The sequence below is a fragment of the Xenia sp. Carnegie-2017 genome, unplaced genomic scaffold (genome assembly GCF_021976095.1).
Source record: "Xenia sp. Carnegie-2017 unplaced genomic scaffold, XeniaSp_v1 HiC_scaffold_1, whole genome shotgun sequence".
Taxonomy (NCBI): domain Eukaryota; kingdom Metazoa; phylum Cnidaria; class Anthozoa; order Malacalcyonacea; family Xeniidae; genus Xenia; species Xenia sp. Carnegie-2017.
The window spans coordinates 7324068-7349976 of record NW_025813402.1 but is presented as its reverse complement, the minus strand read 5'-3'; the positions used below and the strand labels follow the sequence as shown (position 1 = coordinate 7349976).

At 35.6% G+C, this 25909-nt stretch overlaps 2 protein-coding genes across 4 annotated transcripts; one reads left to right on the top strand and one right to left on the bottom strand.

Annotated features, from left to right (window-relative positions):
- Window positions 1-71: 71 nt before the first annotated feature.
- LOC124433295 lies at window positions 72-22932 on the bottom strand. Of its 3 annotated transcripts, none has more exons than XM_046983161.1 (25): window positions 22883-22932; window positions 18998-19067; window positions 18833-18888; window positions 13618-13735; window positions 11275-11483; window positions 10210-10354; window positions 9595-9776; window positions 9256-9396; window positions 9024-9186; window positions 7992-8312; window positions 7511-7795; window positions 6900-7199; window positions 6719-6774; window positions 6468-6614; window positions 5725-5807; window positions 5032-5407; window positions 4793-4841; window positions 4425-4528; window positions 4183-4310; window positions 3658-3923; window positions 2881-2947; window positions 2268-2751; window positions 1316-1907; window positions 905-1176; window positions 72-684 (listed from the first exon to the last, which is right to left on the bottom strand). In XM_046983161.1, exons 7-24 carry the CDS (start codon window positions 9754-9756, stop codon window positions 905-907), a joined length of 3996 nt encoding a protein of 1331 aa, XP_046839117.1. In that variant the 5' UTR covers window positions 9757-9776; window positions 10210-10354; window positions 11275-11483; window positions 13618-13735; window positions 18833-18888; window positions 18998-19067; window positions 22883-22932; the 3' UTR covers window positions 72-684. The 3 variants fall into 3 exon arrangements, with proteins under 3 accessions (XP_046839117.1, XP_046839191.1, XP_046839049.1); XM_046983235.1 differs by lacking the exon at window positions 22883-22932 and adding an exon at window positions 19216-19369; XM_046983093.1 differs by lacking the exons at window positions 18833-18888; window positions 18998-19067; window positions 22883-22932 and adding an exon at window positions 15274-15461.
- On the top strand, window positions 19705-25402 carry LOC124433527. The gene is made up of 8 exons (XM_046983343.1): window positions 19705-19885; window positions 20147-21361; window positions 21807-22139; window positions 22402-22641; window positions 22728-23090; window positions 23431-23659; window positions 24023-24309; window positions 25029-25402. The coding sequence occupies exons 1-8, from the start codon at window positions 19816-19818 to the stop codon at window positions 25208-25210; spliced, it is 2919 nt and encodes a 972-aa protein (XP_046839299.1). The 5' UTR covers window positions 19705-19815; the 3' UTR covers window positions 25211-25402.
- Window positions 25403-25909: the final 507 nt, after the last annotated feature.

The following is a 25909-nucleotide window of genomic DNA, read 5'->3' as shown; positions in this document are numbered from 1 at the left end:
AAGACCCTGCACATTTAAATTGTTGCATCGTCGCCCTATCCATTGAAAGTGAAGAGGCAGCTGACACGTCGTAAAATAGATTAATTTAATAGCTTTATCTTAAGCACGTCTTAGCTTAAAGTACTCAACTACGTATGTGAATAGTAGTTCAATAATAATTTCTCTGTCCAGCAGAAAAACATCAAATTTATTTTAAAGACATGAAAACATTTAAAATGACTGACTGCGAAAATGATGGAAATGTACATTTTGTGTGACAATCTTTGTCAAAAATCTTTTATTGAGATTTTAAATCTTTACTTTCTCACGTTCATATATAAACAATGCTTCATTGATGTACATGATCCATCTTTTCCCCAGTCATGGACTACGAAGTATATCATCTTATAAGTATTTTTACTTTTTAACCACCAAACAAAAATCAATTAAATACCAAACACCCAACGGCAATAAATGAGTATCTTTTGTAGTTCCATTAATTGCGATGTATTGACATCTTGTAGGACTACGTAGGATAGATTCACCGTGCCATGCATAGTATTGTCTGACTCAGCTCTGTAGTCAACGCTCTACATTCGATTGTGTTCTAATCGCCAGTAGAAATGGTGCAGTGCAAATACCGTTTACGGTTCATTCCCATGAAAGTTTAATATTTTTTTACATTTCGTGTTTGACTTGCTCCACCTTAAGAAACATAGTCTTATAATTCGAGTTCAATACATATATGGCATAGATCTTACAAATTTTTGTCCACTTTTCAAACAAATACCAGCTACTATACAAGTCTGTGAACATTTATTATGAAATCTTAAAGGTGAGTAACCTGTATTGAATTTACTCTAATACCTAGGGTTTGCAAGAGAAAACGCATGTCATTAAATTTTTCTAAAAAAACGTTACCTACCTACAAACACACGTCACCAATCACTGTTCCATTCCCGGATGAGCTCCGATCTTTTGATATTGTTCGGCCATTCTGAGCAAAATACATCGGTGATGCAATGCAATCATTGGAACCGTACTTGCTTTGTTGCTCGTTGTTCACATCTTCAGCCAATCGACTTGCCTGCGGCGTTAATGGAACGTTCGAATCTTCAGCGTATGTGTCCACTGACGTCTCTACAACACCTCGTACACCTCGCACTGAACCACGGGAAGGGTTAATAATCAGTTTTCCTGTAATGTTAACATATAGTATATACATTTTTCAACGAGGTCTTTCAAACATTATCTGTTGATAATAGTTGCTACTAGTTGTCAAATGTACTGAAAGTCGACGAATGAAATTTTAAATAGCTAATAAACACAAGCTTACCAAAGTCGTCTGGGATTGATGATGGATCACACTCCTGCGGCAAGGCAGATATGTAATGTTTTTTGGTTGGGGATGGAACACTAAGATGATTATTTTTAGCAAGTGAAATTGGTTCAGGTCGCCTTTCTGTTCGTGGTGTGCCAGGAGCGGAGTCACCGTTCATAGAACTGTTACAACTGTCTTTTGTATCGACTAAACTGTAAAAGCCATAATTATCCGATGCTTGACTCTCCGCCAAAGAGTGCAGGCTCACAAGCGACCCGTCAGAGCACGCAACCATGTCATACGAGTTGTCGTTCTCATAACTGTCATTGGACCATAGGGTTTGAGAAGAGTTTGTCCGCGTCAATGTTGGGTTTGAATTACTAAATTTCATCTTTTCACTTTCATCTGCCAAAACAGCGTTGGATACACGCTTCCAGATATTGCTCTTATTGTTCATGCCGTTATGAAGATTACAATCTTTCTCTTTGAAGTTATTAAGGTTGTTAGGTTTCATTCCATCTTTACTACCAGTCAATGAATTGCTGCTGACACAGTTGAACGAAGTGAAATTTCGAGTGAGCGTGTCCATAGAATGGATGGGATATGCCTGAAATAAAGGATCATGTAGGTTCACCCATGTACAATCGTAGGACTATACTTGCAATGACAGTGTTTTGCATGTCGGTGTTTCAAATGATCAATACATGTTTCAGCGAAAATTTACATTACATCGAGCAACTAATATGTAGCTACATGATGGTAAAATGGATAAAAAAATGTGACAAATTTAAGAATAACTTATTGGGTGGAATTACAACAAGTTTGTTGAGATGTTTTTATAGCTGACTGAGGAAGTCCAAAATGCTTGAGGTAGAGTAGACATACGTCAGGAATTCGCCACTTCAATTGATATTCAGTGTATTGTAATGCGACTATAGTTGATAGTACAAACAAAAACTTTACTTACCATTGATGAGGACGATGTAGTCTTCTTTCTAGCAAGACTCAAAGTATTTTGAGTAGTACTGAGGGTAGAGTTCCGGCGTCTATCAAAAGTATTCGTATGAAAGGATTTATCTTTATATAACTTATGCAATTGGCAGGTCAGTAGAGCCTTCCAGCAATCACGAACGTTTTTTTGACTCAAGCAGTAGAATATAAAAATACAAAATCCTTGAATGGAATTGAAGAACACAAAAAGATATGCAAAGAAAAGACGAACACTGCTCACGGAAAGAGCACCGAAGGACCATGTCACACCAACCAAGATCAATATACCGATAGCTTGCTTCATACGTGGTCTCATAGTATTGCGATCTCTACCCAGAGAACTTTCCGGTCTCGAGCTAAGCTTTTGCATTATAATGCCAAACACGATCAGATTGAGGAAAATGATGCAGATGACCGGTGCAAAAAAGGACGCAAAAAATGGAATACCTTTGACGAGACAACTGAATTGAAAAAAAAATTAAAAATACTTTGACATTATTGTCCAAGAACTAACGGAAAAACACGTAGATTTTTTTTCTAATTCATAATGCGAAAAGTTTGAATTCAATTTAAATTAACACCAAACTTACTAATGACCGCTGCCATAACTATTTAAATCCACGGCCATAGTTATTCCAACAACAATAGCAGGAGAACCTAATGACAAAATAAATTCAGACCATTATAAGGTATATAAAAATGTTAGATACTTGAGGCAAGATAGTTTGCAAAATTCATGTATAACTGTAGAACTCTTTCCTGCTGTTAATGAAAAGTTTGTTAACAGTTGCTAAAACGAGGTTTCAGAAAGCAGCAGCCACTGTATCAGAAAGAAATAGAAATATTACTTTGCTGTGCGAACCGATGTTGTACAATTAATTAGATAACTGGTTGCATTTAGCCAGCTTAGCATTTCTATTGGACAAAAAATGCCATTGAATGACTCTGCTTTTTAACGGCCGTTCACTTAAAAAACAATGCATCAACTTCCATACTTAGGAAGTGCGAAAATTCGAACCAGTTTAGTCACTGCTAGCAACTAGGAACCCTAAACAATGCATCAACTTCCATACTAAGGAAGTGTGAAAATTCGAACCAGTTTCGTCACTGGTAGCAACTAGGAACCCTAAACAATGCATCAACTTTCATACTAAGGAAGTGTGAAAATTCGAACCACTTTCGCCACTGGTAGCAACTAGGAACCCTAAACAATGCATCAACTTCCATACTAAGGAAGTGTGAAAATTCGAACCAGTTTCGCTACTGGTAGCAACTAGGAACCCTATAAAATTTTTTTCCTATAATGAAAACTGGTTGCGTCTTTTGTGGGTGTGCAGCGAAACGAAAACCTCCCCATTGGTACTAACCCCAAGCAATAAAAGAGCATTTCAGCAACTCGTGTTCACCATGTTGTGTCCAAACTTTGACAAATGCCAAATACATAAAACGGGCTTCGATTAACATCCACAAAAACGCTGATAAAATGAAGTAATGCAGCAACCCGGCAACAATGAAGCAACCAAAACGACCGACACGCGACCGCTCAATACCAACAATGAAAACGACGAGGACACATAACAAAGCGACACAAAGTTGAATGAGAATCTTTGCAGCCAGTTCTTTACGAAGTCTCCTGAAAGAAAAAAAAGCGCTATGCATAGGATTATGATCGAGGAAACAGCAGCCAATTTTTATTTCTAGCTGCATGTTTTGCCGACATCGTTGAATTTAAGTTGTATTTACAATGGTTGAATGAAGGCAACAACACATCATAGCAAATTTTACAATGCTGCATTACAACAAAGTTGCTCCAACGTATGATCAAAGTTGATCATTGCAGATATACAATGTGTATGTGTACACTTTAATTATCCAGATTTATGAGAGTTTACCTGAAAAACGAATACGTAAATATCGTTAAAGTGAGGCCAAGAATTGATAGACCACAGCCCAAATAACTGAGAAGTTGCAATATGTCGCCATGGACACCACAAGACTTTGAAGTATCGGAGTGAACATCCTACAAGAATGATTTTAAAGTAATAAGACACAAAAAGTCCTTTCATCATGAAAGAACACATAACCAAAAACAACGCGATGATAAAGTGAGGTTTAGATGGCATGCATTATTTACCATTAACACAGCAAAATTTGTCATGTGATCACAAACGCATTCAATGGTATTGCCATAAATTCTCTTCAACTTGCAGCCTTTGTTTGACCAATTTCCTTTCCCAGCTGAAAAACGTATAAGAATATTACGCATAAGAAAGAAAGCAAAGATTGCCCATCGATGATTGGCAAAATTTTTTGAATGATGTCGAAGTAAACTTTTGTCGTTGTTCACAACACATTCGTCAACACGAACAAATTGTTTGGAAAAAATTGCTTCATCTATTAATTTTGCTCGTGTCTTTTTCCTTTTTTCTCACGGCAAAAGTACAAGAACATTTTTAGATGAACCGCTTGGGAAACTGTCAATATTTCAACTAAAACACAAACCTGACGCTTTAAAATCCCAGTAGACACATGACGATGGCTTTGCAACAGCCTAAATAACACAATAGGCATGTTTTTATTGCAGCAATGAAACTTCGTACAAGCAGAGAAAAAATAGTTCGTTTGAGCATCCTATAGGTGAAAATTCAGGCATGTTTTAGTTTGTTAAAAGCTTATATGTTAATGTTTTATAAATACTTCCAAAACGACATAAGTCAAATTAACAAACACAGGCTCTTTACCTTTGGATCAGAGACATGAAACTTGAAAACGACTTTTTCAGATAAATTCTGTAACTCTTGTCCGGAAATACCACTTGATATAACAGCCGTACTTTGCTCATAGACATTCTCCGTGAATCCATTTGAACAAATCTCGTTTACGTAACGCTTACCGTTGAATAAGTTGCCGTTCTTATAGTAAATAAAATACATTGTCTTGTTTTTCGCCTTCTCCAATACCTCACGTGGAATCTCTATGCTTGAGCCGTTAGGAAAGAATTGCTTCAAGTTTCCGTCCATGATATTTAGATTTTTTATTATTTTAACCTGAATGTTGGAAGTATTCTTGGAGAAATCGCCACCATTAGCAATGAAATCTTCAAGTATCTTTATGAATCTAAATTGAATTTTGTTATCTGAGAAAGGATTAAAAAACAGGCGATACTTGTAGGTGCGATTCAACAACAAGAAATTAATCAATGAAAATTGCAAGATAATTTCAAAAGTTCATCATAAAAAAATTGCCTCAAACTTTGATTAAGCTTATGCAAGCTCGAATTAATCACTTTTTTCAGGCTTTTCTTAGATTGGATGAATAATCGAATAGCGCGCATGCGCCGATTGCTTGTTTAAGTAGTACTTCAGTTGTCCATTGCGCTTTGACTCCAATTTTGATAAAAAAATCAATACTTTAAATCGAAAACGCTAATTTACCTTGTAGAGGAATTGCTTTCCTGTAGAGCTTTCTCTTTTACATCGATCAGGTTGTTGATCGTTTCAAGTATAATATCTCCGACCTAAAAAATAAGATTGGTAAAGATTGGAAACGCTTACAATGTAACAACTCATTATAAACGAGATAATTGATTGGTTCATTAATACACAACATCTCTCAACAATTAGACTAAAAAAATATGGAAAATGAAAACTTAAGTAGCTATAAAGACAAAAAAAAGTTCGAAAGTGCCCATTTTACGTGCAAAATGAATAGCGTTGTACGAATGACTCAAAAGAATCATAACTAAATGCTTGTGACGCTTCCAAAACAGCCGAATTAAAAACAACTTGTCTGAAGTGCTTTACAAAGTAGAACAGCATGTAAACGGCATGATTGCTTTATATCAATACAGTGGTAAATAGTACATACTGATGGCGAGATTTTTTAAGCTTTGAACCATAAAAAGTTTACAATCTACTACGCTACTCGTATTATCAAAAATTGAAAAGTTTTGTCATAAATAACCATGCATATCATCATTCCATTTAATACGAGCAAAAATGTCTTTTGCCCATGAAGCACTTTTCGAAGCTTGTTTACCAGCAACGTTTCAAAGAATATCTAGCCCACAATTTAGATGACTATTTAAGTAAAGTTAAACGATGAAAGATGCAGTTGCAATAGAAACATAGCTACTATCAATAAAATAAATAACATATGTAGATTCACCACCCTTTACCTCCATACTTTTCTCTTGGGTTTTGATGATTTTCTCCAAAATTTCTGCTGCAGTCGATATGTTGGTGGGGTTCAGTTTATCTGGTAAGGATGTCAGATTTTTCACATTTTTTGCGACACTCACAACATTTTCATGGGTGATCTTCCTCTATATATGATAAAAAAATACTTGACTGGACGATATTGGTCAGATTTCTCAAAAACTTCTTTAGAGTTATAGCTCTAACACAAAATGACGCACAAAATCCATACCTGATTTAACAAATTCAAGTCAATAAATGGGTTGGAAGCTGTTGGTTTGTGTTTTTCTGAAAAAAGAACATACAAAATGTTTGAATGCAACTAATTTGTTTGCCCAATAAGTCTAGTGGCAATGGATCGATGAAGTTCTGATAAACTATTACTATTGAAGTATTCAATCAGGGTATTTTACCTGGAGTGAGTGAAGTCGTAATGAAGGTCAGAGTTGCAAACTGGCCTTGTTTTTCTTGATTTTGAACCGCCAGATGAACAGTATAGCTTGTGTTAGGCAAAAGGAATGTTATGGTATGCATGCTAACATTTGTAATCGGTAACTTTTCTCTTTCTATGACATTTTTAGTGTCATCAATCACTTCCATGTAATATCCTTCGATAACACCGCGAACTTCATCTCTTGAAGGCTTACTCCATTGTATGGTTGCGTTATCCTGTTTTACATCACTCAAATGAAGATTTTGAGGTTTGTCGGGAACTAAACACAAACATACAGAAGTTGACAATAGACTTAAAAAACACGAGGCATCGTCAAAGTGCCAATGCCGTTCTTATTAAAGAAATTACCGACCGTATATTTTCATTACAAAGGCTCTCACTATAAGTATGAACAGAAGCGTATCCACCCCACAAGTTTTAGTCAATTTCAAAGCATTATCATCATTCATTACTTTTTAAATTTTTTTGTTTTTGGAGTGAACGAACACAACAGAAAATATGCATCGCAGGAGAAAATTTGAAGACTACATGGAGAAACAGCAAATACTAAAAAAAAACACAATAACTTACAGCCTTGTGCTGTTGTAAAATTCTTCGTACGACTCATTCTGCCGATGTCGTTTGCTTCTTTGTGTTCAGGAATGACTTTGACTTGATACTCCGTCCATGGTTTTAATTTTTTGATGGTGTAAATATCATTTTGACTTTGATTGAACCTGTAGCTTGTCCAATCTTGCGTGCCTACAGCACGAATTTCAAAACGATACTGCACTGTTCTATTGGCAAGACGATATTTCACTTCTATCGATAGCGAGTTGTGGGTCTTCGATTGCAACTGTATTGGTGGCTGGTCCACTGAAAACAAAACGATTTGAATTTCTCAGCATATATTTTAGCAAATTTCTTAATCTTATTCCTCACATTAATCCTACAAAGTTAGGATTATCAGGAGCCCCCCCCAACTCAAACTATGATAATTAGGTGACATTTACTAAAATTAGAATTCCATTTTTTAAGGAGATATAAGGAAAAGCTATTGAGTTGAGCTAACCTCCAACACGAAGCAGTATCGTCTGAGTCTCATACAGGTTTTCAACACCCGGATATTGTCCACGGCATTCGTACAATAAACCATTCTCGTTCATCGTGACGTTTTTCAATATTAAGAATGACGCAGAATGATGGCCGTCATTGGCACTTTTTGAAATTTTTATATTGGCAGATTCCTTGATTTTTTGATTCATAGTAAACCAGTTTAAAATTATGCCGGCCTGACCATACATTTTGCATCTTAAGGCAACTTTTGCACCGGGATCTGCATCGACAATTCTAGTACGTTCTGATTGTTTTCCGGCAATTCTAGGAACACTTCCTACAAACATAAATGTAAATTTCCTGGAAGCTAAATTCCCATACTGGTATATCTTTCAATCTCGAGTACAATTCCCTCTTAAGCAATATTTCCATATTATATTACTTTGTCCTTTCTATTTTTTGGGAACTCTCTCTACAAAACAAGCACATATTCCTTTTAGGAAAGTTTTCCCAAGTTAAAAAGAATGTTCAAACTTCCCATAATCTTGGGAATGAAGCGCAAGTACATACGAGCGCAACCTGTCACTTCTATGACCGCTATAGCTCATGTGTGCAAATACTTATAATACAAGATGGATGCTTAATATGCACGTTCATATAAAATGAGTGTCAACATCATTACAAATGGCGTAAGATTAGTCACAAAAGCATGTTGTGAAATTATTCGGCCGGTAGTTCAAGTCAATGGTTTAAAAAACACTGAGGATATTTCAATGATTTTTTTTCTGTCATGCATATCTTACAACGTACGTACGTGATTACCATAGTAACAGCTCGACGATTATGTTTTCTGACCAATAGAAAATATGGAATGGTTAACCAATAATCTAATCATGTATACGGCACTGATTTGCGCAACGAAATGGCCGTGCTGTTTATTCCTTAAGCTCTGATACGAATTTCATTGACAGAAATCGATTTAACTATCCAAAAAAGTTATTTCTCTGACCCCGATATAGGCACTTTAACCTTTGCCAATATGACCTACCTTTAACAGGCAGGCATACATAAATCTCAACCCTCATGCATGGATATGAAGGCACAGAATATAGATTCCAGTCCTTCGGAAGGAACCGAACATATCGGGCTGTTACCACCTGGCGTAACTTCTGATTTTTGACAGTACCATTGTCCTTGTTACCATCGAATTCCTTAAAGAAATCGTAGAAAAAGCATTCACCAATCATATTACAAAACAATGATTTATTTAAAAACCTTACAACAGAATCGGGTTTGGCGTGAGCAGCAAGCCAAGTGATAGCGTCCGTGCTGTAATTCAATTTATACTTCTTCACAAACATTCCACGTGTGAAACCTTGCGTAGCCACCATCGAAATGTTTCTTTTCCTATCAAGATCAATCTAAAATGAAATATAACTAATGTTGTAGTCAAACTTCTTGCATTGAAAACTTCAGTCTACATTATACACATTATGTAAGCAGGCAATTGGAAATCAATACGTAAGTATTACGAGTTTTATAGAAGGATCACGAATGCGAAAGTACAATGTTTCTCAAACCATTTCACTTAACGTAAGCATACATGATGCAATACAAACCTGCAAGTAGGGCGATGGATCATTTTCGTCTGCGCACCAGGCACCCCAGGATTTGGTCGATCTGTTGTAGGTTTTATTATGTAAACGTGCGCCGTAAGGAAAACGTTTCTCTTTGTATGACGAGGCAGTGATTTGGCTGTTTTGTATACTTTTGTCCTCCATACCTGCAGGCGTTTCACAATCTAAGAAGAAATTTTTATAGGAACTTCACAAAATGTTACATACGTTCATGAACAGTTTCATATTCAAGCATGAAAACCGCACACATCAATACAACTTTCTTTGTATGGGTAGCTGTGTACGATATTGTATGTTGGTCATGGCCGTCATGCGAGCACTTAGTAGCTGTAAGAAATTTAATGGATCATAACCATAGCAACCACTTGGTAGGTAAAATGAAAAAGAGACATAGGAGATGCTAAAGTTTTGCACAAGAAAATTACAATTGTATAATTTATCAAATTTCAGCAAATTTCTGAGAATTAGTAATTTTGCAAAAGAAGTGTTGTCACACGAAGGCCTGTGTTTCTACCATTATGATGCAAACAAACCAGTGTACAAGTAGACAATTTCAAACTAAATATAAATTTTCACTTAAAAATGCAGTTAGCTTACCTGTGACTGGTTTACACCCGTAGAACTCAAACCTTAAACACGGTCCAGCAGTACAACATGATTTCTCACCATAGTTACACGTACAAGGATACACACGGATGAATCTTGCTGTAATTGAATGTGGAAGCAAATATTTGGAATAGCTCTACACAAAAAAAATATAAAAACGATTTATGACCACACAAAAAACAAAAAATCAGTTTGTTTTGTTCAACAATAAAAAGGAGACACTTAAGAAGAGCAGCTAATGAGAACAAGACTCCTATCAGGCGTTCATACGGGCTACTCGACGACAATGTTCGGTTATATTTGCGTATTATAACACTTACATATAACAGAACAACGTAATTCACAGATATGCAATCGCACATTTGCCAATATGTTATGTTCCATTTTAATTGCCAATCCTGCATGACACTCACACGTAGATGATCCAAGCTAGATTTTGATTGGTTCGAAACGTGCCAGTCACAACTTCGCTACCCTAGCAAATTACTGAATTTTTGTTTTGCCCTGCAACAGTTCATTCCCCCAATGTAATTTACTACTTCAGAGAGTTTGGTGACAAGCTTGGAAACTTCTACGATTTTCCTAAAAATCCTTGTCTTTTTGAGAATCGCATTTTTCTGAAGATCTCTCATCTTGGCCGACTCTGTTTCAATTTTCTCTAGTTTTAGTTTTAAACCTTTCGAACTGTTGCAAATATTCCAATCATAATTGGAATCAATTTTTTTTGTTTAACTGCCTCAAGTCTATTGCTTATTCATCGTATTTTACTATCTTCTCGACTTCTTTCCCCTCAAAACGTGTATTGAGTAAATTTTACTGCAAAATCTACTATAGCACGTGACGCAAACATCGTAATTGTTACAATTTTAATATGGATGACACAAGTCTGCATTTCCGAAAATAAGTGGTGTGTAAAGCAGTGCAACACTCGGAAAATATTTCTTCGTATTGTTTCTTAGCATCTCAGCTTGTTCCAATTTCATTTGTATAAATTAGTATAAAATAAACACAATATTGGCTAAAATGCTCGATAAAAACAAGTCGCTTATGACGAACCTGGTCTTCTTCAGGCGATTTTGCAACAAAAGGACGGTAGGGATGCCATTTGTCGTTGTCATAGCTATACTTCAGTGAAATTGAAGAGATCAGTTCATCAGGTTCTTCTATTTTGAGAGATGTAATCGTATACGTGACGTTGAAATCAACCTGAAACCACGGTTTTGTCAGTGGTAAATTCTGGACACCAACCAGTATCGCTCCAACCACTATTTGTAAGCAAAAAATACATAAAGATCAAATAAAACAGTTTCTCTGTTGGACAGCCCGCGCGCGTGAAAATGCACGTTTCGTTTGCCGATAAACATTGGATGAAAACATTAATTACGTTACATGTTTGTAGATGTAGATCGTCCAGGTTAGTAGAGTCCTGAGAACGACGGTTGATGTTGACTGACGTTTCAACAACCTTAGCGGTAGTCATCTTCGGAGTGGTTGAGGTTTAACCGCTTAGGTTGTCGAAACGTCAGTCAACATCAACAGTCCTCGAAACTCTACTAACCTGGACGATCTACATCTACAAACATGTAACTAGTTCAGGGTTGAAACCATATACAACATTAATTACGTCTGATTATGGCTGGATTTCACAGATGGAATACCATGTTGTGGTAGATTACATTATATTTTATTAATATTGGAGCTCTTCACGAATTTGTCAATAAAAGTGAATATTTTCTTCAGTTACATGAATAAATCTGGCCGATATTTTCTCCCAGTTCATACCATATGAACGATCTATTGTCTAATTTTTAAACCAAGTATGCACTACCGTAACTTAACCTTTTTAAGATCATAAGCTAATCTACGATAATCTCTTTAATTTCAAACCACAATGTGTACAATACCTTCATTAGCTTCACACCACAATGTGTATAATACCTTCGCTAGTTTAACACCACAATGTGTACAATACCTTCGCTAGTTTCATACTCCAATGTGTACAATACCTTCGCTAGTTTCATACTCCAATGTGTACAATACCTTCGCTAGTTTCATACTCCAATGTGTACAATACCTTCGCTAGTTTCATACTCCAATGTGTACAATACCTTCGCTAGTTTCATACTCCAATGTGTATAATACCTTCACTAGTTTCATACTCCAATGTGTACAATACCTTCACTAGTTTCATACTCCAATGTGTACAATACCTTCGCTAGTTTCATACCCCAATGTGTACAATACCTTTACCAATTTCATACTCCAACGTGTACAATACCTTCACTAGTTTCATACTCCAATGTGTACAATACCTTCGCTAGTTTCATACTCCAATGTGTACAATACCTTCACTAGTTTCATACCCCAATGTGTACAATACCTTCACTAGTTTCATACTCCAATGTGTACAATACTTTCGCTAGTTTCATACTCCAATGTGTACAATACCTTCACTAGTTTCATACCCCAATGTGTACAATACCTTTACTAATTTCATACTCCAACGTGTACAATACCTTCACTAGTTTCATACTCCAATGTGTACAATACCTTCGCTAGTTTCATACTCCAATGTGTACAATACCTTCACAAGTTTCACACCACAATGTGTACAATACCTTCGCTAGTTTAACACCACAATATGTACAATACCTTTGCTAGTTTTATACCCTAATCTGTACATTACCTTAATACCTCATTGCGCACATTACCTTCACTAGTTCATATCCTAATGTGCACTATACTTCCCCAAAGATTATAAGCCAACTATTACAATACCTATTTTCAAAATTGTTTTAAAAATAGCAAATACCATGGTGAATGGTCAAAATAATAACGTAATAGTTTTTAGAAGAACTGTTTATAACCAGAACACTAACCAAATAGTTCTAAAATAACTGTTTTTAAAGCTGAAAGACACTATATATTTTGGTAGACACTTTGTAAGTGTCAATGTCTGCTAAATGAGAACTTCGAACGTTAATGTCGCCTCTAAATTGGGAGATGACGCTTAAAACAGAGATAAATTAAACACATAATAATTTTGCCATGAAAAATATCGCATGATTTGAAGTTCTCATTTAGCATACGTTGACATCTGATGATTAGTAGTCTGCCAAAATGCATAAATAAAATAAATATATAAATTGGTTTTATTCAAAGAAAGCACATTGCAGTTACGTACAACTGAATTACGTGCCACATTGCATCAATATTAAACTGTAAAAAGCATAGTGTCTTTCAGCTTTAAAAACAGTTCTTTTAGAATAGTTGGGTTAGTGTTCTGGTTTTAACTCTTCTTTTAAGAACTATTACGTTATTATTTTGCCAATTCCCTACGGTATTTGCTATTTTTTAAAAAAATTTAAATTTGTCACCACGACAAAGTCTCTGCAATACCTTTTTTCTGTTAACCTTCCATTATCTGGTTTTGCATCCTTTGATCTGTAAGAAGATGCGCTCAGTTGAGTACTCTTGAACTTTTCTTTACTCCGAAGACCGACAGGAATATCGCACGCTATAGAGAAAAAAAATGATCCATATCAATGATTGGTTGATGACCAGCTGAACCTTTTATATTTATTTCATTTTATTAATTCTAATAATTTTCCACACTTGCGTCCTTTTAAAGCAGGACCATTCATTTCTCGCGTATTTGAAGAAGGCAAGGGCTCCAAACGTAATGGAAAAGGAGAGGGCTCCAAATGTAAAGGAAAAGGAGAGGGCTCCAAATGTAATGGAGAAGGAGAGGGCTCCAAACGTAATGGAAAAGGAGAGGGCTCCAAATGTAATGGAGAAGGGAGGGATCCTGCTATAATGGAAAAGGGTAGGGTGCAACGTCAATTATAATAAGCAGTGAAATATATTTTGCACTTTACACTTTCAGCGTTGACATACTTTGACATGAGCGCGTGCTTTTATGATACTCTACCTCACACAGGGCCAATATACGTACATAGGTAATCCCTCAACACAGGTCATTGACGGAAAATTTTTGCACATGTGAATTGACCAATATTGATTAATTTCTGTAAAATTTTAAAACTTCTATTTTCATTTTTGAGTGAAAAAAAGGCCGATACTCGCGAGTACTTGTGTAAGTGGATCCTACTTTAAACTGGATTTGGAACAGACTAATTCCAATAAAAAGAACGATCAAATGAAAATCATTTTCCAAATCTATTAACTCACTCCTCGAAGACTACTAGTAGTGCTACAATATATAGAACCCACATTATCAAAGTTGCAAAAAAATTCACATATATGAAATCGAACACCGATAAAGTCTAGCGTAAATGGACGGTGTCTTTCGTCAGTCTAGCACGTTCGAATTAACCTTGAAACCGAAATTATCATTCAAGCAGCATGTTACAGTTTAATGTGATTTTGACCCCATATTACAAAACACGTACATAGGTGGAATGAGGGCATGTGACTATTATATTATTTAAAATCCTCAATATCAATGCACAAATATTGCAAGAAGGTCAAGAAGATCGGCGATTATATATACCCTTGAGATTTTGTGAGTGTGCTTGCTAGCTTTAGATTTCTGCATGTTTTTTCCCTTATTTGCAGTTCGTAAACTTTCAACTGACAAATGAAAAATATTTACGTTATCGTCTGATCAATGGAACACCCTCGCGTCATATTTCGAATACTTAGTCTATTTGCGTTGCTTTTAACTAAAAATGTTCAGCTTTCTACTTGATTTTGATTTGAGATAACTATAAAAACACAAAATGAAGAAGACTCAAAGCCACTATAGCATTATTCAAATGAAAATATCGCGTTTGATACATCTATTTTTAGTTAATGAACAAACCACAACAATTGTCATCATGTCACAATATACTGTACGTAAATATGTTCAAAAAGAATTTACCAAAGAAACAATTCGATATTATCAATTATTGAATAAAGTCATTTCTTAGTCTCATAGTATTACTATAGCAAATCTGTACATCATTAATCAACAGAATTCCCTATACCATCGCATCGTCTCTACATTTTGTTTGTTTGCCATGCGGATTACACAGAAAGACTTAAACATACCAGGGTTGTCGCTTCTAACTCCTTGAGTAAATAATAAATACAAAGAAATTGCCAGGATATGGATAAAGTGATCCATACTTATAAACGATTGTGACAATCAAGGCGCGAAGTGAATTTTCTGGCGAAGCACAAGGTTAAGTTCGCGAAACGGTTCAAACGGACGGTCAGCAGTTTTGATAGACGACAAACATCATTGTCATTATACTGTGGCGAGCATATGTCGAGTAATTTGAAACTTTCCGGTCTGCATCGAAGTGTCATCAGATCTACGCCCTTGGTGACAGGTTTTTGCTAAGCAAGTTTCTTTTGACATTACAATACAGCTATGAGATCCGTCCTCACTAATACGTTTTCGCTTGAAAACGGATACTTTTTGATGCGTTTTTGCTTTCCGTCCACACTGAAGCTCTCAAAAACGGATACACGGCCTAATGAAAACGGATCGATTCGAAAACGCTCTCCAAATTGGAGCAATTTGAAAACGGATGCGTTTTGTTTTAAATATATCACACATTCATCGTTTTAGTGTGGACAGTCGAAAACGCTATGAAAACGCTGCCGTGGATGCAATGAAAACGGAGCGTTTCGAAAACGCATTAGTGTGGACAGGGTCTGAGCTAACTCGCGGGGATAAATTTGTCCTTGTAGTTATTGGAAAATGCCTTTAGGGACTTTTGTTTAAATATTTGTTATACTCATCGCTCTATCATGTATTAAAAGTCAACGCATGATTGAAAACTTCAGACTGGAAAAAGAATTTATTTCAACTTATATTTAATCAATCAAATTGGTCGCAAAATGAAAATTTTGACTGTGCATACAACACAATAGACCTTCGGCTCAATAAGTCAAAAAAAGACTTCGACGATCATCCTTTATTACAAAGATAATTTGTTAAAAGATGTTTAGAATAGATGCCAACCGAATCTCTTGCAAGACATAAACAAAAAAGAAATGCAAAAATATCTCGCGCGACATTGTTGCTACTCTATATAAAACACACAATTAAAACCAGATGTGAATATTCGAGGCAAGCCAACGCAGCATTTGAAAGCCCTATTCATCACATTTGGATGATTTCCATCGGCTTGGAATCATCGATCATCCATTTTAATCATTTATTGAAGAAAGAATATCCCCCCTACAGTTATGAGACACCTCAGTGGATACCATGATGACTCACAATTCTTTGCATTCATAAGTGTCAGACGCCCAAATCCAATCAAATTTCACAGTTTTGGAGGTATGAACACTCAAAGATAATCCACTTTGACTTTGGCTTACATACAGCTCCCACGCTCTAGTAAACATTTTATGGTATCACGCCTTGGGGACAAAATAACTTTGGTGTAGCCCTTCATAGCAAGAATTGATGCTCACATGGATGGTATTGAGTCGCGTAAGCATATACCTCTTGTAAACTGTACAATTCAAGTCTTGAAGTTATAATTCCAGCGAAAAGCATGTGTGCCAATTGATCAGAATGTTCATGAATTAAATTAAATTTAATTACACCTTTCATCGTGAAGTCTTTAGGATAAATAGACAAGAATATTTATCGAGCAACCACCTTAAAAATTGTCATCGAAAATTGTTAAATTTCTTTGAAAGGATTGAGCCAGTGCTCAAGTGGCGTATCATATTTCTTCGAAGTGCTCAGGTGAGCAGTGTTGGCAGAAAGGAAAATGTTTTGATTTTGACAAAGAAGAAGGCTGAACATGGAAAAGGAATGTTGAAATATGAACAGCACCGAGTTTCACAACTTATTTTTTTTACCATACTGAAGTTATGGTGGTTATGTCTGTGTAACACGTCTCATCCGACGGGTTTCTGTTTATAGTATAAAACAAATTCTAAAAAAGCAAGAAATCTTGAGATTGCAAAATATGCATCAAAACAAGACGAGAAGTGAACTGTAAATTTTCGACTTTATTTCAAAGTCATCCTCAGACAGAATGATCCATTCACTTTGAAATAAAGTCGAAAATTTACAGTTCACTTCTCGTCTTGTTTTGATGCATATTTTGCAATCTCAAAATGTCTTGCTTCTTCGAAATTTGTTTTATACTATATTTCTTTAAATTGTCGGCTGGTCATGGTTTTTGGGTTTCTGTTTGTCATAGGGAAAATAAATTCGTTGAATATCGTATTTCTAGAGAACATTGCTTCCGTATTCATGAAAATCGCATTAAATATTTCACACGCGATTATCATATACGATATAAAATCTCTACTAAACATTCCACTCATGTAACAGCAAAATAAAATGATATTTATATACAGTCAATCGAAAAATACGAATTGTCTTGTAGACCCCACGCTTATATCAGTTTGAAACAGTTTACTAACATCTGCGTCACATCTAGATTCTAGAAGCGAATGGATATGAATTTTGAAGTGAATCAGATTCGAAACAAAATTTGGTATAGAAATTTGAAACAAAACTTGGGAAGGATAAAATAGATAGAATGTTTGACATAAGCTGGTGTACTTTCAACCAAAATAAACGGATTGTTATCACAAAAGAAAACATCAAAACAACTAAAATGGATGCGGAGTTCAAAATTTGTTATCACAACGACAGTATAGTGTGTTAAGTATGGCTGGCTACGCCACTGGATGCATATAAATTTTTGTTAATCGCACTAATTTAAAGTAACTTATGACGTTTGTCACACTTTGAGAAATATTTTCACAGCCTTTTCGAATTCCATAAAGCAAAAAATAAAAAAAAGTGTTTAAATATCTAAAGACTTGTTAAATTCTTTGCTCAAACTGTTCCAAATTTAATTTGAAAAAGACAACACAGCCGAATTCTTTGCGGCACTTTTAATCTAGTTATTCGCATACTTCCACTTCTCCTTTACGACAAGAATGATTTATGAATAGAAATGCTGTGCACGCACGCGGATGAGCATAGATTGCCAAGCAGATATATCGTCTGTCGTGTCTTGAGAAACGACCTACATAGATTTTTGCACTTACACTGAAATTCGATTAAAAAGGTGTTTTGATAAGAATTAGAATTCATGCAATCTTTGTGTGTAAATAGCTAACAATTGACTGCAGCGCACGCAATAGTGGGTTCTCACGTTTTCGTAGCTATTTCCCCAACAGAGAAGCTGTTCAAACAAACTATGTTCAAACACATTTTTTAACACAACGATTTGTGATTTTAAAGGCTGCGAGCAATTTCGCTCATATCGCTCAATTTATGTTTGCGTCATCTTTTTAGGCATTTTCTTTAGGTTTTAACTTTTTCATATTCATTTTTAAAAATTGTATGTACGTGCTCGAAGTGTTTTGCAGGAAAAAATCATCACGACATCAGAAGTTTATGTTATCATTTCTCACTGTGAGCGATGATTGCCAATATCTATCACACAGCATGCTTTTTATATCTCATCGTCTTGTTTCGGGACGAAAAAAATGTTGAGAAATCATATATTCCGCAATCTGAAAAGTACTGAATTTCCAAAAAATGGCCAAACCATTCTCAATTCCTGTTTTTAGTTAGATTCAGATCACGATTCACGAAGAAGTTTAAATATGCACGTACCACGTTATGTAGCTATGCAAGGTCTTCTTCCCAATGGCAACAAATCGTCTTCAAAACTGCATATATATCAAAAGAAACATACCATGACTCGCTATACTCAATGATCAACGAAATCAGCCAAGCCACCAAGGCAAAATAGAGCGATTAATAAACATAATTTTATACCTGCATCATATTCAACAAAGGCTTCGATAACAGAAACGCTACTAGCCAGAATACAAAATACATCGGTGATCTAAATTAACACAAACAAGGTAAATTATAAATAAAAGCTTCGTTTTTATTGTAAAATAAATTCATTAATAGTATATTACGTTAAATTCTTCTAAAACAAGCCAATAAAGTAAACGAAAATGGAAATATGTAGTTAAAAAACAATATACCAAAAAAAATCGACACAAATGATTTATTAGGCTTCCTTATGCTCCATTAATCTTCTGAAGAACTTTTCAATTTTTTAGTTTTCAAAAGCCTGGGTAGCTAAATGATAATTTAAGGGTACAATAGATGTGTAGTAAGTATAGGTTTTAAATGCAACTTCAAACAAAACAGATTAGAGGAACATACGCAAGACAATAAAATTACGTGCTTTCACAGAATAGACAAGATCCTCTGTTTACAAAAAGATCTTCGATACATATAGCAGATTACATCGCAGATAGTACAAAGAAAATATTTAGACAAAAGACAATCGAAATGTCATGAACTTATCGTTCGAATTTTATCCTCAAGGTAAATATGCCATGAATTTATACTGCATTAGTGTCCGCATTAGTCGTGAAACCAACTTTCGGTATTTTCTTTTAAGACGTGTGTCAAATCTTGAATTATTACCTAAAAATGTTATTTATTTAATGCAGCATCTTAGATCCTATTAATTCCAAACTCTTTGAGGAAAATGAAAACGTTCTTAACCTCTCCAGGCAAAGAATCCTCTTGCTTATACTTGTGCTCACAAAAAGCAGGAATGTTATTTTTTTTTAATGCAAGTCATACTGAGTTCTTCTTCGGTTCATGGACAAAGAGCGTCTTGGTTTTCTGACTACGAAAAATGTAAGCTCAAAATGCGTTTCACTCGCTTAGTATTTCCTGTTACTGTTGCTGCAATTTATGAGACGATTGCACGTGTCTTGTTTTATCTAGACGCAATAACTTTAGCAGCCATAGTTTAGATTTTACCAACAACGCTGTGTACATTGATGTATTTAACCAAAGAATTTTTTCAATAACTTTAAGAAAAAGACAAGTTATAAACTTCATAATTGATTGTTAGCTACATTTATGAAATAATCATTATTTTCATCAAACATTAAGATAAACCGACTCATCATGGTAAACACTTCATCCTTGGCATACCCTCACTGGGAAAAACAAATTACATATCACTGAGGGCCTTGTTTAAAACAAACGTCACCATCAGTACAATGTTCTCCAAATCGATCTTCTCCATTTTAATCGACGCTGGAAAAGCCTTCGAGTATAAGGTTCCTGATTCGCTTCTGGCCAGAGGTAGTGGATGGGGACAAAAAGGCCTGGAAATTAATTCCACACAAGATATTGCTGTTGTAGTTTTGTTACGAGATAAAAGTCCAGATTCAGACGCGTTTCTTGCATTACCAACAAATGTCTTGGGAAAAGAATATGTTTTACCATCGTGGAATGTTGGCACATCAAGAGTGTTGATTGTCTCAAGCGAAAATGATACAATCATCAAAGTGAAATTGCGATTGGATTCCGGAAATCTTTACTACGAAGGACATTCATACGACGACGGTGATATTTTCTCTAAAAAGTTTCAAAAGCTCGAAACAGTGTGTCTCGTTCGTAATGTCGACTTGTCAGGGACTATTGTGACGGCGAACAAACCTATAGCTGTCATTTCAGCTAAAGAAAACACTCGAGTTTATGGCGGTAACTTTGATAATATGGCTACATTTTTGTTGCCAGTGAAGCATTGGGGAAATAAGTTTATGCTGCCAAATGTGGGATCGTTGAACAATGGAAATATCTTTCGGGTGTTTGTCGCAAAGTCTAACACGATTGTGGTCCAGCAAAAAAGCAAATCAACTTTACATCCGAGAAATTTTAAGCAGATAAATCGTAATAATGGCTCGTACATCAGCTGCAGTAAACCATGTCAGGTTGTTATGTACACAAAAGGGCAGCGTTCATATGATAGCTTTTCTTACGTTGCCTCATCCATGATCAATCTTCCATCGACTGACCATTATCTTCCATTTTATAAAGTTACAGCATTGGCACGAACATACTATCGACATTCAGTTGCCATTGTTATTAAAGAATATGCTAAAGATGGTTTGCTGGTAAATGGTCAAAGTTTGAGTAGCTTCACTTGGAAAACTATAAAGGGAACTAAATTTTGCTGGATTGTGGCAAACCTGAAGACAAATGATCGTGTAATTACGCACAGCGTTGCAGGAGTAAGATTTGGCTTGCTCGTTTATGGCGCAAGTAACTCTGCGTCATATGGCTATCCAGGAGGATTTACCTTCCAGAAGAAAATCGAAGGTGAATTACATGAGCTGAATATCATAAAAACCTCTATTGCATTAATTTTTGACATAAGTTTCACAAGTGATATCTTTCATTAGAGAAAGTCTTCTATAGTCTTTATACGATGAATGGCTTTTTTAAAACGAGATGAGCGTTCGAAAAACATACCTATTTAGAAATAATCAAATAGGCGAGCTTCAAAAAACACAAGAAAGCCCTTGGATCGCGATCAATTTCACACGAAACTTCATCACTAATTAGAAATGTGTTTAGGTGATATAGAAGAATATAAAATGGTGACAAAAGGTTTTCATGCAATTTTCAATTCCAAATACCGACGTGGCAAAATAAAAAAATCTTTCAGCACATTTAAACGACGCACCCCAAAAGACTTTCGTTTGTTGTTATGTAAGACGTAATTTTTTGATAAAGTAGCTTAGCATTCAATATCTTTATACAGAATCGAAAGCCTGTCGAAGAAGGTTAGATCTTGGTTTCGTGCTGGATAGTTCTGGCAGTGTGTCGACGACAAACTATGACAAGATGAAGGCATTTGTTAAAGACTTGACAAGCTTTTTCGTCGTAAAGCCAGACGAAACAAGAGTTTCAGTGATGTCATTTTCAAATGACGCAACCATTCACTTTCCACTTTCTCGACAGTTTGACGATCATGCTGAACTTATATCAGCCATTGATAACGTCGGTTATACCGGTGGAGGAACAGCGACGGCTTTAGCTTTGAACAAGGCATATCAGGATATGTTCCAGGTGAAAAACGGCGCAAGGCAGATAGGTCAGCATAAAAAGTGCCCTTTTCAACTGGTATATTACATCGTAAGACAGGGGGGAGGGTGCACGGCTACATCCTCGCCGACGGGGAGCTCGAAGGCTTGGTTTGAGGCTTTGGTGGCGATGATATTTTTTAAATTTACTAAGAGTGAGCTGCCGTGTGAGACTTCTGACTTTTTTTACAAGCTAATAATTTCATAGGATATGCGAAACTATATCTATTTATTGAACGAGAATTAGCAAACTATTTTCATATCCTCCTTAAGGTGCAACAAAGGTTCTTATTATTCTTACTGATGGTCAAAGTAACGGTGGAGTGAAAGGACCAGCAGAAAAGCTAAAACAATCAAATGTAATCATATTTTGTGTTGGGATTGGCCAAAATATAAACATGGATGAACTAAATGTGATGGCGTCCCAACCAAAAGAGCAGCGGGTGATTTTGTTGGAAAATTTTCAAGAGTTATCATCATTGGCAAAAAAGATGTCGTCAAAAGCTTGCAACGGTAATTTAACATAAACTGTCAATACAATTAGCTAAGTGATGCGAAAATCGCAGTCATTTATTATCGAAACGTTTCTCTTTACGTAGTTTCTCGTTTTGATGTAACCTGTAATAAAGCCTGGATGAGCCTTACCTACGACAAGAGCTCCCTGCCTAAATTCATTAAGATAAACGAACTGGTACTAAAGGATCATTCTTGCAAACCAACACAAAACAAAACTCACATCATAGCTAAAACAAACCTGAATAGTTGTGGAACGACGTATCGTGAAACAGCACAAGAGATTATCTTTACAAACGCAATTACGACTTCCAGGAACAGAAGCGACGGCTCAATCATCACCCGAGAGAAAGAAATCAGTCTGAAATTCAGCTGCATCTATGATCGTATGAAAACTGTGGGCTCCTTCAACTTTCTACCTGCAAGGCAACAACTAACTATAAATGAAAGTAAGTAAAGATGTGATTTAAAATACTTGTGAGTAGTAACAAAATTTGTAAACAAACAGATTTCTTCTTGCTGTATCTTGTGGTTAGCTAATTAATTACTTTTAAAATACCGAAACCTATCAAAACTGATTTTAATTGGTTAATAGTTCCGTAATACACGAAAAAGTAGATTTGAGACGAACTTTTTATGCTGATAACCCGAATGACGAAGTAGACGCAATTCAAAAACCATTTTTAGAACTACGAAAAACGAACTTATGAACTTGATAACGAGCTCGACAAACTACAAAAAAATGTAGCTATCAAATCATAAGTGCGCATCAAATTCTATATCTCTTAGAAAGTTTTGGAAATTTCACTATATCGATGAACTTCTACACAGACGACACATATCAAAATATGTACGACGAAGATGATTATCCAGTGACGACAAGACTTTCGGATCATATCTACGTTGAGTATTCTGTTGATAGCAGCAATAGTGGAGTTGTTATTCGAGCCAAAAGTTGTCGTGCCACGCCATCAAACAAACCGAATGACCAACCACAGTATGTCTTTATTGACAATGGGTAAGAAGAACAAACGTGATTGGTTACAATGATAGTTGCAAATATCTAAGTTTCAAGCCCACGTTTTCCATTTTTGAGCACGGTTTTTCAAGTCAAAGCGCCACAGCCATACACTCGCAAGCTTTCAGTGCCGCGTTACATTCTTTATTGTAATAAGGTTTGTGTTAGATTGTGATGGTGCAACTGTAGGATGCTCAGTTGTGCCAAGTGCTGACATAAAAATTTTACAGGTTTCGGACATAGCTCACATAAATTACATTATCTTGAATAGTGAATTTTGTACTGAAATGAGGTTTTGATGCGTATAAAGTAATTTATTAGAGCAAAGATTCGAAAACTAAAAATACGTAAATTATTTTTCAGTTGTGATAGAGATTCAACGATTCGCCATGCTACATCCGGACTAAGAAGAAATCATCGCTTTAGCATTCAAGCATTTAGCTTTGTGACTGAACATCGCTACGTATATTTTCATTGTAACCTAATCCTCTGCCACAAGAACACGGCCAAAAGTATTTGCGGTAAAAGTACAGATTGTTCGTCACGAAAACGTCGCGATGTCGGATCGGAGGATGACGACACGAAATCTTATCGGCTATCAACAGGACCTGTTATATATCGAGAAAAAAAGGAAACCGCCAATTCTAAAGGTATACATAAGCTGAGTTATGTGGAAAGCTGGGAATGTCAAATGTGATAGTCAACACTGTCTTCAATAAACGAAAAAAGTAGGATTATAAAAAAACCAGGGCCATAGCTCGACCGTTAATTGTAGTGAGGGTGGGGCAATGGTGTGTATTCAGTTGTGCCAGACTGAATTCTTTTGAATGACATATTAATAAATGGGCTGGTGGTGTATATTTATATATTCAGCTGTGCCCGACTGAGTACTTTTGAAAGTAAAATCAGTGGGGCACAACTCAACACATGAATATACATCCCCACCCCAACCCCATTAACGTTCTAGTTACGACCCTGAAATCAACCGTAATATGATAGGCTTACACTCAGAGGTTAAACACATAGTCCTTGTTGTTCAACATAAGTAAAAAACCCAACTTCAAAGGAGTAAAAGAAGACATTTTGGCATACTGGGCAAAGGGAAAAGAGAAACAAATTGTAGGGCAAGGTCCTGTAATGTTCTCTGGAAATTAGGGTAGAGGTAAGCATTTAGGTGATTGGTGATTGAAAATGTACTGAAAGTTTCCTATGGGAAAATCACAATAAATTCTTGTAAAAACATTCTTTGAAAACACAACTGGTTACAGAAAATTGTACTTTCAATAACTTTGCTAACAAATGACTCTTGTGCAAAGCATTGTTGACCTATTTTATTACCTGTTATAATAATGATGACAAATTGATATAGGTGAATCGTTGATCATGACTCGTGGTACTATTATTGGCTTGTTGTTTGGAGTAGTGATACTTGCTGTTCTTCTGATCCTTATTGTGTGTCGTCTGGTAATTCGCAAACATCAAAACAAATATGATACTAAAAAGAATGTACAGGTTCTTTCAATGTACAATATGGTGGAAATTCCACATTGAAAACTGTTTCCTAACATATAATATATTTATTTACGTATATGAACATTAATTGTTTTGTCTTGAGAGGATGTTTTTCCACAGAACAAGTAAACCATCTATGAAATTATATATTACTATACATTACATAACTAGTAGATGACGAATTTGTTTTAATACTATACTTATAACCATTAAAAAACAATTCAAAAGAAACATTGTGCATTTATACCAAAGACTTTAAATATCTTAAGCAAAAACTTCACTAGTGAAAGTCCCAGACAAACGTCCAACAGCAAATATTTTTGATACACATCCGACATTAGGGATGAACCCAGGTTGATCTTTTAAGAAGGTTGCTTTCGACTGGTACCTTTTTTTGTAAAGTTCTATTACTTGCATACGAAAATTGAAGTTATTTTTTGGAAATGTGCTTCTCCTATACACAATTCAAAATGCTTTTGCATTTTATATTACATTTCGTAGACATTTGCGCATCTCCACATCTCGGACGCACCCCCCCTCCGTAAATCTACCCTGTCTACGACACCAAAAAATTTGTTCCTTCGATTGGATAGCCCATTATTTAGCCAGATATAATTTTTCTCTGATTAGTCACTGCAAAAACGAATGATAGTATCGTTGATTTTGCATTATAGGACTACTAAACGATAAAATTTTCTAAATTTTTGTAACAAATTACCCACTCTGCACTGGAAAAAT

Coding starts and splice junctions, on each gene's coding strand:
- LOC124433295 (XM_046983161.1), bottom strand. CDS start 9,756: ATGGAGGACAAAAGTATACAAAACAGCCAAATCACTGCCTCGTCATAC. Junction 3,924..4,182: donor TTTACGTATTCGTTTTTCAG/GTAAACTCTCAT, acceptor TTTTTCTTTCAG/GAGACTTCGTAAAGAACTGG. Junction 1,908..2,267: donor CTACATCGTCCTCATCAATG/GTAAGTAAAGTT, acceptor CCTTTATTTCAG/GCATATCCCATCCATTCTAT.
- LOC124433527 (XM_046983343.1), top strand. CDS start 19,816: ATGCAAGTCATACTGAGTTCTTCTTCGGTTCATGGACAAAGAGCGTCT. Junction 22,140..22,401: donor AAACGGCGCAAGGCAGATAG/GTCAGCATAAAA, acceptor ATCCTCCTTAAG/GTGCAACAAAGGTTCTTATT. Junction 22,642..22,727: donor GTCGTCAAAAGCTTGCAACG/GTAATTTAACAT, acceptor CTCTTTACGTAG/TTTCTCGTTTTGATGTAACC.